Consider the following 16,500-nt stretch of genomic DNA (forward strand, 5'->3'; position numbering starts at 1 on the left):
ACATGGGGAGAACATGCAATGCCACACAGTCACCCAAGGCTGGAATCAAACCCAGGTCCCTGGTGCTGTGACAGAGCAGTGCTAACTCTGAGCCATTGTGCCTGCCCTCCCTCCCTCCCTTTCAAGCCCAATCTCACTCAGTTTATGATTAACTGAAACAAGGGAAAGCAAAATTTTAACTACCTCTCACTATAAATCTACTGCAATCTGTGCTACAGAATTGCAGTTCTCAGCGTCCGCAGTGATATTTTTCAGTTAGTTTGTCACTTTTATTAAAGTAAACCCTCTATCGGCAGTACAATTCCTATTCTGAAAAGTCAAAACCTATGCCTTAGGCATGTTACTGAGAGCATTGTTTGAATGAGGGCAGTGAAGCAAAACAAAACCAAAAAAATGCCGACACAGTAGTTTATAAAGAAAACTTTTTTTTAAATGTTGCCAAGGGATGGTACAATTACTGATCAGTTCTCAAACATTTAGTTGCTACTCTGCTTTGCAGCCAGTCTTTTGTCTCTCTCTTCAGCAATGGTGAGGCGGATACCCTTTCCACGAGGCAGGGAAACCCATGGCTTATTACCCTGGCAACAAAAAAAAATTGATTAACATAGAGAAGGAAAATTTAAGAGTAAACAGATGACCTTCTTTTCTCCTGCAGCCTTTGACTCTATTATTAATATCATCTCAATGATAACTTGTTTGCAAGCACCTTCGAAAATTTTCACCATCTCCTCTCCTTCCCTGGTTTGGAAAATAAGATTAACTATGGAAACTGCTATGTGCACATTTCATAAGTACATATTTCTTTATTTTTGGTTAGCGTCAACTGAAAACTGGTTTTGGAGGTTTTAATTAACTGCACAAAATCAACAACTTAAACCACTTTCACAACAAATTCTATATCGGGAACAGATTCAATTTTCTCCAGGAAAGCTGCTTTTATTTCACAAGTCACTAACTTGTTAAAATGATATAAATGGTATTCGTCAAAATGAAATGAGCCAGAATGCAGCAAACAACTAGAACAGAGCTGCTTGAATTTAGGCAGCATATCAATTAACTTTCAAACAGAAGAATTTAAAATTTTCTTATCGTGTCCTAACAACCACAGAATGTCTCAAAGTTCTTTACTATCATTGAAATACTTCTGAAACATAATCATTGCTGTCATGCAGAAACTTCATGCCCCTTTTCTACTGTTAGTAAAGCACAAGTGTTGATCAGGACACCAGGAATTCCTCTTTGAACAGATTCAAGGAATCTTTTTGTTCACTCACAGGACGCAAACACGATATTAGTTTAACATCAACACTAAAATATCTGCAACTGACTTGGAACCAAAGGCTAAAACACAACTGAAACTCAGAACCCAAGGAAAAATAACATGCGTTTACGTAAGTAATTTACAACCATGGAATGTCTCAAATCAGTCAAAATCCAGAGAAAGATATATATACACTTAATATTCTATAATGTAGGGAACTGCAGCCAATACACACACAGCAAATTTCTACAAACAGAAACATGATAACCATCAGCCAATGTTTCTGTCGTGTTGATTACAGTATAATTTGAACAAGGATACTAAAGAACTTGCTCGATAATCTTCCAAATTCTGCCACGCAATCTTACATCCACCCTAGCAGCCAGCTGGGTCCTTTAGTTGGATGAGTTTAACCACTGCACAAGACTGTCAACCTTGAATTTTGATATTGAAACCCTGAAGCGAAACTCAACAAGCAACATATACAAATTCTAATATTGTATTAAGAATGTATAACAGGCTTATAACAATGTTGCAATTCAGTGCAAGTTATCACTCTCTACAAGAGCTATCACTTTGATTCTGATTAACTCAAGCTACATCTGCCAACAGCTAAAACAATTTAAAAAAAACATGTATTCCAAATGGATTTGGGATTCATACTCACCTTTCCAATAACAAAAATGTTGGAAAGCCTGGTAGCAAAGCTATTACCGTTAGCATCCTTTACATGAACAACATCAAAAGAGCCAGGGTGCCTCTCACGATTAGTGATTACTCCAATACGACCCAAATTAGCACCGCCTATCACCATGCATAAGTTACCTGCAAAGGCAAAAATGGTAACAGATCAAGGGGCTATGGGAATTTAGAAAGAACTCTTAAGAGCATTTGGCGCAAGAAATTACTCAAGCAGGGTATTTTTTTAAAAAAGCAATCCATGTATATTACACACAAATAATTTAAGTCATAGTATCAACAGTCTTTGAAAATTACAGTGCCCATATACCTGTGCCCTGAAAAAGTTCCTAGACTATCATGCCTCCATTACAACATAAGCAGGTAATCTGTTAATTTGTAATTCAAAATAACAGGAGATGCATATGCTTAGGAATTAAACAGGAAGAGGAAACTATCTCAAGAGCATGTTGTTGATTTTGTTTAGCACTCCTGGTAGATTAGTCTGTGTGTGGAAACTTCAGGGGCAGAAAGGATTACATTCAACTGTAACTTCTTTTCCTCTTCCAATACATCACAAAAGTCAAGATGGTGAAGAGGAGGCATTCACTTAACAGGTGGAAGATGGGCTGTATTTTTCAGGAAATATTGAAGCCTGGTTGACAGACACACAAAAGTAAGCAAATCAGAGTCCTCTACATATAATTTGACCACTGTATATAGAAGGAAACAGTTTAATTAGTGATCCTGTGCTTACACTAGTTGAAAATTGATCAAGAGTCATGGCTAAGGTAAAGTCTCTGAGGAACAGGATTCCTTGTCTTCCCTTTATATTCTGCAGTTTCTAACCATGGGGTCATATGTGCCTGCCTGCACACTGCTGACTAGTTTAAAAACCAAGAAGTTACAAAAAGATAGCTCTGCAGTGAAGGGCAGCCATGTAAGAAATAACATCTTGAAATTTCAATATTAATTATTAATTTCTTAAAGGACAAAGAATTTGTCTAGATGTTTATAACTGAGCAGCCCTCTGAATACAAATTTTTAATTTAACCAAAATTCCAAAGTCACTGAAGATTAGTTTTACTCTGCATTTTTTAAACTTTGCCCTTATGTTCAGACATTTGAAAAAAAATTACCTGTAGCGTAGCATTGTACCTAGCTGCAACTCAACCAAGTTAAATAGATGTGACTTATCAGAAAGTTTTGGAGATTTACTTTTACAACTCTGCCAATATTTAATCCTTTGGCATAGTCACATCTATTATATATGTCTATGTGCCCATTTGCAACCAATTTCAGTCTTGTTTGTTTCCCCCAAAAAGCAGATGTACAGGACTTGTTGCTATAATCCAGAAGACAGGAAGGGAACTACAAGCCGGTCAGTATAACTATTGGAAGCAATTCTAAGAGATTGAATTGATCAGCACTTGGAGTGGCAGGGATTAATTAATAATAGTCAGCGTGGTTTTGTTGAGGGGGTCATGCCTGACCAAACTGACTGAATTTTTGAAGAGATGACCAGTTGTGTACACATTTGACATAGTCTACTTGGACCTCAGCAAGACTTTGATAAGGCATGAAATGAGAGCTTGGCAGTGAAGGTCAAACCCCATGGGGTCCAAGGAAAGCTGTCAAATTGGATCCAAAATTGGCAAAGTGGCAAGAAGCAAAGCTTCATGGTTTAGGGTGACAGATTGGAGCCTGTGTAATGTGAGGTCCCGATGGAATCCATGTTGGGGTGCTTGCTGTTTGTGGTATATATAAATGATTTAGACATGAATGGAGGAGAGTTGGCCAGTAAGTTTGCAAAAGATACAAAAATTGGGGGAATGGTAAATAACGAGGAGGCTAGCCTTAGTTGTAGGTGAGTTTAGAAGGGTTGATCAGATGAGCTTATCAGTGGAATTTAGAATTCAACCTGGATAAGTGTGAGGTGAAGCACTCGAGTGAGACTAACAATGCAAGGGAATACATAACAACTGGCAGGACCTTGAGGAGCATCAAGGATCAGAGGGATTTTGTGTTCATGTTTTCTGGCCCATCAAGGTAGCAGGACAGGTAAAGTGGTTAAGAAGGCATTTGGGATTCTTGCCTTTATTAGCTGAAGTGGAGTGTTTAAGAGGAGGGAGGTTATGCTAGTACTATTCATTCATTCATTAGACAAAAGCTTGAGTACTGTGCATGGCTCTGGAATCCACATTACAAGAGGAATGTGACTATAGTGGGAAGGATGTAGAGATTTACCAGATATACTGCAGAGTTTTAGTTATGAAGGATTGGACAGACTAAGGCTGTTTCCTTGGACAGGAGACACGGGTGGAAACACAGTTGACATGTACATTATGGAAATATAAATGCGGTAGACAGGAAGGAACATTTCCTCTTGATCAATAACCTGGGGGCATAAATATAAGGTCAAGAGATTTAGAGGAAATGGGAGGAAAAATGCTTTCACTGAAAGGTTGGTGTAAATCTGAAGACTCACTGCCTGAAAAGGGTGGTACATGCAGAAACCCTCATACGAGAAGTAGTTAGTTGTGGACTTCCAATGTCAATGCACACAAGGGTGTTGGCCAAGTGCTTGTTTTAGACTGAAGCTAACTTCACGGGCTGAAGGACTTTTTTTGCGCAGCAGACCTCTATGACAGAAAATAATCTGACAATATATACACCTTAATTGAACAAGAACACCATTCAATTTACTGCCATCATAATCCCCATACCTGTATCAAACTTGATGAAGTCTGTGATTTTGCCAGTATCCAGATCAATCTGCACAGTGTCATTAACCTTAATCAGAGGATCCGGATAGCGAATGGTTCGTGCATCATGTGTGACCAGGTGAGGAATTCCCTTGGTGCCTACTCGAATCTTTCTTACTTTGCACAGCTTATACTGGAAACCAAATTAAACTGTTTGTAACTCTTTGATAGTTTTAAGGTTGTTTTTAAAGATACTAAATTCTATAATTTAAAACAGTCTACACTTTAGCATCTAACCAGCTGTTGTGTGTAAATCCCGCTCAAAAAGGTTGACGTTTCTTACTAGGAATATAATCATAGTTACGCATCTTTCAGCTACTGAAACCTCATGCAGGTTATCTTACCTCACACAACCTCAAAAGTAGTATTTTATTGTAGCAGATACCAGAAAGGTGGGAAGGGGAACAAAGAGCAACACACCTTAGTTTGTTGAACCCGATTCACTCCTATCACACTACATTTAAGCACCAACCAACTGCATAGTTAAACAATGGAACAACAACATGTTGCAGTGTTCAATAGCATACGTTGTTAGGTGACAAGGCACAAGTCTGCATCTGCGACATTCCATAGTAAATGGCTAACTTCTTTACTCCTACATGGTCAACACAAACAGAAGCCAAGTTCCTTAAACCCGACAGTCATGAGGGTTTGAGTGTGAGCCTGGACAATGCTGAAGTACATCCACAATGACAGAAACCTAAAAGCTATCTCCTCTCCAGAAACATGCAAAAATGTAAGAATAATTACATGGCACAACTACAGACCACACTTGGTGAGCCAATACAAAAAAAATGAAATAAAATGAAATGAAATCAAATTCCCAGCTCGGCGAACAGAACCACAACAATAAAATAAAATAGTTATGACCTACTTCTAACCAGTCAGTGCAGCAAGGTTCTGAAAGGTATAATCAGACTCATAACAAAGATTTTTTAGTAGAATGGTTAACGTTTAAAGAGCTTCCAAAGACATTATTCCAAATACTGCCAAGTCTGCACCCGTGGTGCTAATCTCATTGCCGTTAAGAAAAATACTAACAAGTTTTCAAATACGCAAGATACAGCAGTCCACTGTTCTTGCAGATATTGGGCCTCACTTCTCTACACGACACTAAGTGCTTGACTAACATCCATAAACAATTAGTTAAAATTCTAGGCCTCAATAAGCAAACTTAATGCAAAGTGTTGTTAATAAGCAATCTCTCTTCATCTGCATAGGTCAGTATTATGACCATAGTGCCAGCCACAACCAAATATATGAATATGGAGACACAGAAAGCAAGTTCGTTAAAAGAAAAGACAGCAGAAACAAAAATACATGCTGTTCTTGAGCACATTTGAGGTCAACTGATGCAGAAACAAGTGCCATTTAAATAATAGATATAGGAGAATTTGACAGATAAAATACCTTTGCCTCCTCAGCTGTAATTCGGTGCACTGCAAAGCGACCCTTGGTGTCATAGATCAGACGAAAATGTTCACTTGTTTTATCAATGCTGATCACATCTATAAATAAAAACAAACTCATGAGGCAAGCAACGATACACAGCATGTAGTTACAACACTAACATCTGAATCAATTGAGAGGTAATTTGTTGTGGAAATGCAGTAACTAAAACATCTAGTCACTTACTGAAATTAGGAAGCAGCAGAATCATTGAATTTAGTTAACTGGGCAAGCTTATAAGCAGAACCTTAATTTTCACTTCACTGGCACTTATGAGCACATATTCCAAATACATTAGATGGTTATGATCACGACTCTACCTGTCTTGATTTCAACTTGAAGCCTCAACAAAATCTCTTTTTCATTCTTTCATAGGAAAGTGTTGCTGACAAGATCAGCCGTTTCTGATCAGTAATTGCCTATTAAAAGCTGTGGAAGAGTTCATCGGATGCAGGTATATCCACAGTATTGTTAGGGACAGAGTTCCACATTTCTGCTTTGAATGATCAGTGATATAATTCCAGGTGAGGGACAATATGTGGTTTGGAGATAAACTTGCTAAACATACCCAATTTTACATCAGGAAGTGTATAATTTCCCAGGAAAAATACACAGCAATGCTTCCCTTGTATTCTACTTGAAAAAACTGAAAACTGCTGAGTGTAATATCGAATTTAGACAAGGCACACAATAGATACTGAGCTTTAACAAGCATTACAGAACTACAATTAATGAAAGTCTCCACACTGACCCATGAATCCAGTTGGGTAAGTCACATCAGTACGGACTTTGCCATCAATTTTGATGAACCTCTGCATACAGATTTTCTTCACCTCATCACCAGTCAAAGCGTACTTTAGACGATTTCTGAGGAAAATGATGAGGGGGAGACACTCCCGGAGCTTGTGGGGACCTGTAGATGGACGGGGAGCCTAGCAAAGCAAATACAGTTTACACACTCAGCACACAATTCATCAACATGGTTAGCAAACATGCATATGAACAGTACATTCACTTACTTGGAAGTTTTTTTTTAAATAACCAGAAAATTCACAGGAGCCCTTTTACCAACAATAAGACCATAAGACATAGGAGTGGAAGTAAGGCCATTCGGCCCATCGAGTCCACTCCGCCATTCAATCATGGCTGATGCGCATTTCAGCTCCACTTACCAGCGTTCTCCCCGTAGCCCTTAATTCCTCTAGACAACAAGAATCTATCAATCTCAGTAAACAACTGATTCCTTTGTGTTTCACAAAAGACTGGGAGACATAGAGCAACTACTGCCGTGACTCGGATGATATGCATCATATACTTGTATAAGATAATGAAATAGATCCACAAACTCATTTACTATGCTTGCCAATGTTCAGTTGTCAAACTACATCAAAATGGAAAAGGCCTACTTAGATCTTCATTCTGGGAAAATTGGGCAGTAAAAACCATAAAACGTAATCAGGTGAAAACAGTAGAACAAAAAATGCAAACAGGAGTATGACTTCTCCAGTCTGCTCCACCATTCAACATGGTCTTAGGTTTCAACTCCACTTTCCTGTCTGTTCCTCATATCCCTCAATTAATTGAGACCAAAAATTTGTCTACCCTAGCCTCAACAGTATTTAAGTAAATAATTACCTGACCCTCACTAACCTTGATACACCAGAAGCATTCAACCACAAAGAATCAAATTTCAGATAGGTACAACCAAGTTTGACAGACACTTGGAAACTCGGTAAACTAAGTAAATTAAATGACTGCTGTCATTTCAAACTGGAATAAAAAGTTGAAATACATTAATCCTACCTACTGAACTGTTCTTTAATCAGCAAACACTAAGACACCAATAACAAGCTGCAAGTATCTACTCAGCTATACATGCATAACCGTGTATGGAAAACTCGAATGCACACTGGCCATTCAGTAAAATAAAGTTTCTGCAATTCCAATGGTCCTAACTGCATTAAAATGAGTGAGTTAGGGGCTGCAGAAATCTCACTGCATCTGAACTCATCCACATCACTCGAGACGACCAAATATTAATATTTCACTTAATGCCCGCGAAATACTTACGAATACTCCAGTCAGTTTATCCAGCATCCAATGCCGGGGGGCCGCCAGGCGCTTCAGGTGCTTTTTTGGACCCCGGGCCTGTAACAATGGGAAACAATCGTTTAGTTTCTGTGGCTGTAACTGAAACTCTCAACCCTCCGGTCTCCGGATATCTGAGCCGAGATTCCCGAGGTTCCCGACTCGCGACGAAACCGACTCGCCTGCCTAACTCAGGAGGAGGAGATTTGAAAAACGACACCCGAAGGCCGACCCCGCGGGTCGGGGTGAAGCTGGAACTCCAGCCCGTTGACGGCGCGGATAGAGGCCTGGCCCTCCATCACCGACACAAAATGAGACCGGGGTAAGTTCCAGCAACTTTTACTCAAGAATCAAATCGAGCCCGCTGCCTCCGGCGAAAGGAAAAGAAATGGAGGGGCGAGGCTAGAGGGGGCCGGGACCTCAGGCAGTAAACCGCTTTCCAGCCTCCACTCTAATGGCTGCCACTAGACCCGACACTCACTCACTTGTTGCTAAAATACCCAAAAACTTTCCGCGCCCTTCGCACAAATAATCCCGCGACCCGATGCCCCGTCCGTTTATACACGGATTGCGGCAGGATCGATGATGTTTATCCATTTTACACGGTGGATGTTGTCAGATTCACCCTGCGCACCCCCAGCCGCTGACTCTCACCATCGCTGTAGCTCCAGGAAAAGGACCACTGCCCACAATGCAGTGCGCAACGAGGCTGCGGGTCAGAGGTCAGGCGGCGGCGCGCCTGCGCTCTATGTTCTTGTGGAGAAGGGTTGGCCAAGCAGGAATGTTGTTTCTACCTCTCTCCTCAGATGGTGCCAGATTGGTGGGTTTTTTCCAGTTATTTCTGACTTTTTTTTGGTGTCCTCGTAATTTAACAGCAAGTGGTTTCTTTGCAGTACTTCAGAGGTTTGCATTTTACACACTGTCCTGTGTCAAAGTCGTCAGCCCTCCAGGAATTTAAGATTATTTTCCAGGACACCACCATGAACGACCAGGGAGAACATTTATAAGGGCTGAAAGTGTTTGCTGGTTACAAAAATATGGGAAAGGGAGTTTATTGCATGTTGAAATTTCCACGAGTAGGTCCTACAGAACTGGTAAGATGAACAAGGGCAGGATTTATGTAGTTAATGGAAGGGCTTTGGGCGGTGTTGTCAAACAGAGAAACTTAGACCCACGTATATAGTTCCTTGAAAGTGGCATCACAAGTAGACAGGGTGGTAAAGATGGTGTATGGCACATTTGCCTTCATTGCCCAGACCATTGAGTATAGGAGTCAAGGCATCGTGTAATGGTTGTACAGGATGTGAGTGAGGCTACTTTTGGAGTACTGTGTACAGTCATCCTGGTACAGGAAGGATATTATTAAATTGGAAAGGGTGCAGAAAAAATTAACAAGGAAGTTACTGGGCCTGAAGGATTTGAGTTATGAGAGACTGGATGGACTTGGACATTTAGCACTGGAGTGTTGGAGGTTGAGGGATGATCCTATAGAGGTTTATAAAATCATGAGGGAGGTAGATAAGGTGAATAGCAAAGGCTTTTTTTCACCCTAGGGTAGGAGATTTCAAAACTGGAGGGCCTAACTTTCAGGTGTAAGATTTGAAAATGAACCAAGTGGTAACTGTTTCTCTTAGAGGACAGTTTGTATGTAGAACAAACTGCTAGAGGAAGGAATGGATGCAGGTACAGTTATAGTGTTTAAAATACATTTGGACAGGTACATGAATAGGAAAGATTTGCAGGGATTTGAACCAAATACAGGCAAATAAGACTAGTTTAGTTTGGGAAACCTGGTCGTCATGGATGAGTCAGTCCAAAAGGCCTTTGTCTCTTCTGTATGACTCTATAACAGGTGATGCTAGTTGATAGAGAATCTGATCTACTGATCATTGTTCCTGAAATTAACTTTCTCATGCTGGTGAAAAATTTGTCTTTTCCAATTTTGGACTTGCATTGTAATTCTACAGCTTGTACCTTTTGTCATTGACAGATCTGATTCTCAATCGTAGTGTTTTTGTATGTGGGGATCTTGGTATTTGGAAGATGAAGCACTCCTGGTTCACAAGCTTTTCTGTTAAGACACCTTTCCCTAAAACTGCTCTTGTCTCTGTTCAGCTGCTGGGATATTCAAGGCCTGGGAAATCCAGTTACAAAGTGCAAAATAGATTAAATCCAAGGCTGCCAACCACATTACAGCAAATTAAGTGCCAGCCTGCCTAGTGAGACCATGTTGGCTGCTTGCCCCTTGCCTCACCTCCATCAAGATCAGAAATGGGTGGTTTGGGGTTTGTTTTTTTAATTCTAACATTTCTCTTGGCCCCAACACATTTTTGGCAGTTAAAATTCAGCCCGTAGTAATTGATTTGAAGAAGTGAACATTGGACCATCTAGTTCTTCTAAACCATCCTTCATTTTATTGGCATGATTTATAGAACATTTAGCATATAACCGCAATACTAATAGGGATTTATCCACAAAGAAAATTAGAGTTATCTATGTCACTCTCCAGATCATGAATGAATATGTTTAACAAAAGGAAACAATCAGTGTTACTTGAGGAACCCCACACAGGACTGGTGACCTTTAGGAACATACTCAATATTAAACCACCTTCGACTAAATATCTTCCATTGCCTCCCCATATGAAGAGATTTCGTTGTTCTGTGTGATTCCTCATATTGTATTTTATTTAAAACATTTCAAAAATCCAAATAAATGATGTCTGTTAAGTCCTCTTGACACAACATTCTCTTAAGAATATCCAAACACATTTTAAAATATAATTTCTCCAAACAGGGGACAGGGTATTTGTATTAGCCTATCCAAGAAGATAGTTGATCAGTTCAGTCTTATAATTTTTGAGAGAGTGATGGATATATTTTTGTCCGTCAGGAGAATACTGAATGCTGAATCATGAGTAACAGTCGTCTTCTCTAGCTTGCTTGATTATCTTGAAGAGTCAGGAAGAATATTCCAACAAATCTTCATGACATTGCTGCCTTTTGTTTTCTTTATAACAAGTATTTCTTCCAATTCAATCACAAGAGTTATCGTGATTAATAATTGTGGTGGCTGATGCATTTGGAACACCACCCATGCCATCCACCTCCTCTATGACTTTTGTCACCCTGGCCTACAAAGCCTCCTCTTCACCATGGATATCCAGTTCCTGTACATGTCCATCCGCCATGGCAAAGGCCTCCAAGGCCTCCGTTTCTTCCTCTCCTGCCGACCCAACCAGTACCTTTCCACCGACATCCTCATTCGATTGGTGGAACTGGTCCTCACCCTCAACAACTTCTCCTTCAAATAATCCCACTTCCTTCAGACCAAAGGGGTAGCTATGGACACCCCCATGGGCCCCAGCTATGCCTGTCTCTTTGTTGGATAAGTGGGAGAGGCCATCTTCAGCAGTTAGACTGGCATCATCCTCCGCTGCATCGATGACTATATCGGCACCACCTCGTGCTCCCACTAGGAAGTTGGACAGTTCATCAACTTCACCAACACCATCCACCCTGACCTTATGATCACCTGGACCATCTCGCACACCTCCCTCCCCTTCACAGATATCTCCATCTCCAGACATCTATTTCAACCCACCGACTCACACAGCTACCTAGATTACACGCAACCCCTGTCCTGTAAAGACATGATCCCTCACTCCCAATTTCTCCACTTCCACCATATCGTCTCCCAGGAGGAGCAATTCCACTCCAGGACTTCCTGGATGGTGTCCTAATTCAAGAACTGCAATTTCCCCTCCCATGTGATCAATATGTCCTCCAGCACATCTCCTCCACTTCCTGCACCTCTGCCTTTGAACCCCACCCTTCTAAACACAACAAAGCCCCCCCCCCCCCCCCCCCGGTTATCACCTTCCACCCCATTAATTAGTGGGTGGCACGGTGGCACAGTGGTTAGCACTGCTGCCTCACAGCGCCAGAGACCCGGGTTCAATTCCCGCCTCAGGCGACTGACTGTGTGGAGTTTGCACATTCTCCCCGTGTCTGCGTGGGTTTCCTCCGGGTGCTCCGGTTTCCTCCCACGGTCCAAAGATGTGCAGGTCAGATGAATTGCCCATGCTAAATTGCCCATAGTGTTAGGTAAGGGGTAAATGTAGAGGTATGGGTGGATTGCACTTCGGCGGGTCGGTGTGGACTTGTTGGGCCGAAGGGCCTGTTTCCACACTGTAAGTAATCTGATCTAATCTCCAGATGCAGCGCATTATCTTTCATCATTTCTGCCACCTACAATCAGACCCCACCACCAGAGATCTATTTCCCTCCCCCCACCTCACTTCCATCCAAGGCCCCAGAGGATCTTTTTACATCCAGGCAAGATTTTCCTGCACATCCAAAAACCTCATCTACTGTATCCATTGCTCTTGGCCATGCTGTACGTCTCTATGACTCTATGTGGTCTCCTTTGCATTGGGGAGACAGGGTGCCAACTCGCGGAATGTTTCAGGGAACATCTCTGGGACACATGCACCAAACAACCACACCACCCTGTGGCCAACAACTTCAACTCCCCCTTCAACTCCACCAAACACCTGCAAATCCTGGGCCTCCTCCACTGCTAAATCCAAGCCACCTGACAACAGGAGGAAGAATGCTCCATCTTCCGCCTTGGGACCCTTCAATCACACAGCATCAATGTCAACTTCACCGGTTTCCTAATTTCCCCTCCCCCCACATCATCCCAAATCCAAGCCTCCAACTCGGCACTGCCCTCTTAAACTGTCCTACCAGTCCATCTTCCTTCCCACCTATTTGCTCCACCCTCCCCTCTGACCTATCATCAGCATCCCCCACCTGCATCTACCTAGTGCATTCCCAGCTACCTTCCAACAATCTCCACCCCACCCTCCTATTTATCTCTCAGCCTGCTTTCCCCCACCCACATTCCTGATGAAGGGCTTATGCCCGAATTGTCAACTCTCCTGCTCCTCGGATACCGCCTGACTTGCTGTGCTTTTCCAGTGCCACATTTTTTGACGTTGATGACAGGTTGAACAAGTCTTTAGTGTAACTTATACATGCAATTTCTATGATTTCATTTGAAGTTATACATGAAAATTATTTTCTTTTATTTAGTTGTAAGTTTACTATATGGCCTCCTTTCAAGGCCAAAAAGCTCCATTTTCATCATGCTTTCATCACATACCTTTTCTAATGTTGGTGATCAGTCTTGTGGCTATTCACAGCAGCACCTCCACAGTTTGAATGTCACCATTGTGCCCTGATAACTAGATCTGGATACAACAATCAAGATATACTTTGATCAGACCACTGCCCAGTCCAAACATGACTTTAACTTGTAATTTACTGTCATTTACATTTTAGCATAAACCTTGAGTGTGGACAAAACATTGACTGAAATATAGAAAATTTCCTTAAAATAGAACATATGTGGAATTTTGGTGAATGCATAACGCATTTGTATTTAAGAATCTTACTGTGTCATTTCAAGGCCTGAATGTAATTACACAAAATCCCAGTAACACTTTTGAGTTAGTGACCCTCAGGTTAAGATAGCACCAGTAATCTCTATCTCATGGGAGCAACTGCTCTCCGCTGGACATTGACAGCTCCCCTGTGGAAATTGCGAAGAGCACTAAATTTCTTGGCATACACCTGGCGGAGAAGCTCACCTGGACTCTCAAAACCAGCTCCATGGCCAAGAAAGCGCAGCAGCATCTCTACTTTCTGCACAGGCTGAGGAAAGCATACCACCCCCCTCCTCCGTCCCCAACTTGTAAGGAGATCTCAGCTGTCTGTAAGAATAATAGGGTGGTTATGGTAGGGGATTTTAATTTTCTAAACATAGACTGGGACTGCCATAGTGTTAAGGGTTTAGCTGGAGCGGAATTTGTAAAGTGTGTACAAGACAATTTTCTGATTCAGTATGTGGATGTACCTACTAGAGAAGGTGCAAAACTTGACCTACTCTTGGGAAATAAGGCAGGGCAGGTGACTGAGGTGTCAGTGGGGGAGCACTTTGGGGCCAGCAACCATAATTCTATTAGATTTTAAATAATGATGGAAAAGGATAGACCAGATCTACCAGAAAAAAGGCCAGTTTTAACAGTATTAGGCGGCACGGTGGCACAGTGGTTAGCACTGCTGCCTCACAGCGCCAGAGATCTGGGTTCAATTCCCGCCTCAGGCGACTAACTGTGTGGAGTTTGCACGTTCTCCCCGTGTCTGCGTGGGTTTCCTCCGGGTGCTCCGGTTTCCTCCCACAGTCCAAAGATGTGCAGGTCAGGTGAATTGGCCATACTAAATTGCCCGTAGTGTTAGGTAAGGGGTATGGGTGGGTTGCGCTTCGGCGGGGCAGTGTGGACTTGTTGGGCCGAAGGGCCTGTTTCCACACAGTAAGTAATCTAATCTAATCTAAAAAAAAACTTTCGAAAGCTGATTGGAGGCAGATGTTCATAGGTAAAGGGACGGCTGGAAAATGGGTAACCTTCAGAAATGAGATAACAAGAATCCAGAGAAAGTATATTCCTGTCAGGGTGAAAGGAAAGGCTGGTAGGTATAGGGAATGCTGGATGATTAAAGAAATTGAGGGTTTGGTTAAGAAAAAGAAGGAAGCATATGTAAGGTATAGACAGGATAGATCGAGTGAACCCTTAGAGGAGTATAACGGAAGTAGCAGTATACTTAAGAGGTAAATCAGGAGGGCAAAACGGGGACATGAGATAGCTTTGGCAAATAGAATTAAGGAGAATCCAAAGAGTTTTTACAAATACATTAAGGACAAAAGGGTAACTAGGGAGAGAATAGGGCCCCTCAAAGATCAGAAGGCAGCCTTTGTGAGGAGCCACAGAAAATGGGGGAGATACTAAATGAGTATTTTGCATCAGTATTTACTGTGGAAAAGGATATGGAAGATATATACTGTAGGGAAATAGATGGTGACATCTTGCAAAATGTCCAGATTACAGAGGAGGAAGTGCTTGATGTCTTAAAATGGGTAAAGGTGGATAAATCCCCAGGACCTGATCAGGTGTACCCGAGAACTCTGTGGGAAGCTAGAGAAGTGATTGCTGAGCCTCTTGCTGAGATATTTATATCATCGATAGTCACAGTTGAGGTGCCGGAAGACTGGAAGTTGGCTAACGTGGTGCCACTGTTTAAGAAGGGTAGTAAGGACAAGCCAGGGAACTATAGACCGGTGAGCCTGACATCATTGGTGGGCAAGTTGTTGGAGGGAATCCTGAGGGACAGAATGTACATGTATTTGGAAGGCAAGGACTGATTAGGATAGTCAACATGGCTTTGTGTGTGGGAAATCATGTCTCACAAACTTGATTGAGTTTTTTGAGGAAGTAACAAAGAGGATCAATGAGGGCAGAGCAGTAGATGTGATCTATATGGACTTCAGTAAGGCGTTCAACAAGGTTCCCCATAGGAGACTGATTAGCAAGGTTAGATCCCATTGGAATACAGGGAGAACTAGTCACTTGGATACAGAACTGGCTCAAAGGTAGAAGACAGAGGGTGGTGGTGGAGGGTTGTTTTTCAGACTGGAGGCCTGTGACTGGAGTGCCACAAGGATCAGTGCTGAGTCCTCTACGTTTTGTCATTTACATAAATGATTTGGATGTGAGCGTAAGAGGTATAGTTAGTAAGTTTGCAGATGACAACAATATTGGAGGTGTAGTGGACAGCGAAGAGGGTTACCTCAGATTACAACAGGATCTGGACCAGATGGGCCAATGGGCTGAGAAGTGGCAGATGGAGTTTAATTCAGATAAATGCGAGGGAAAGCAAATCTTAGCAGAACTTATACACTTAATTGTAAGATCTTAGGGAGTGTTGCTGAATAAAGAGACCATGGAGTGTAGGTTCATAGCTCCTTGAAAGTGGAGTCGCAGGTAGATAGGATAGCGAAGAAGGCGTTTTGTACACTTTCCTTTATTGGTCAGAGTATTGAGTACAGGGGTTGGGAGGTCAGGTTGCAGCTGTACAGGACATTGGTTAGGCCACTGTTGGAATATTACGTGCAATTCTTGTCTCCTTCCTTTTGGAAAGATGTTGTGAAATTTGAAAAGGTTCAGAAAAGATTTCCAAGGATGTTGTCAGGGTTGGAGGATTTGAGCTATAGAGAGGGGCTGACCAGGCTGGGGCTGTTTTCCCTGGAGCATCGGAGGCTGAGGGCTGACCTTATAGAGGTTCACAAAATTCATAGGGGTATGGATAGTGTAAATAGGCAAAGTCTTTTCCCTGGGGTCAAGGAGTCCAGAATTAG

The 16,500-nt window shown here is 41.9% G+C and overlaps 1 protein-coding gene and 1 long non-coding RNA gene across 3 annotated transcripts in view; one reads left to right on the forward strand and one right to left on the reverse strand.

Annotated features, from left to right (window-relative positions):
- Positions 1 to 408: 408 nt before the first annotated feature.
- rps4x (ribosomal protein S4 X-linked) lies at positions 409 to 8,959 on the reverse strand. Its single transcript, XM_072594937.1, has 7 exons — positions 8,896 to 8,959; positions 8,224 to 8,301; positions 6,905 to 7,085; positions 6,115 to 6,212; positions 4,666 to 4,837; positions 1,929 to 2,086; positions 409 to 578 (listed from the first exon to the last, which is right to left on the reverse strand). The coding sequence occupies exons 1-7, from the start codon at positions 8,896 to 8,898 to the stop codon at positions 477 to 479; spliced, it is 792 nt and encodes a 263-aa protein (XP_072451038.1). The 5' UTR covers positions 8,899 to 8,959; the 3' UTR covers positions 409 to 476.
- A 43-nt stretch (positions 8,960 to 9,002) lies between these two features.
- The window catches only part of LOC140495806 (uncharacterized), a 109,915-nt gene continuing 102,417 nt past the window's right edge, over positions 9,003 to 16,500 (forward strand). For both annotated transcript variants that reach the window (XR_011964105.1, XR_011964104.1), the window contains exon 1: positions 9,003 to 9,061. This is a non-coding gene — a long non-coding RNA (uncharacterized lncRNA). The remainder of the gene's footprint in view (positions 9,062 to 16,500) is intronic.

Source organism: Chiloscyllium punctatum, chromosome 25 (genome assembly GCF_047496795.1).
Source record: "Chiloscyllium punctatum isolate Juve2018m chromosome 25, sChiPun1.3, whole genome shotgun sequence".
Classification (NCBI taxonomy): domain Eukaryota; kingdom Metazoa; phylum Chordata; class Chondrichthyes; order Orectolobiformes; family Hemiscylliidae; genus Chiloscyllium; species Chiloscyllium punctatum.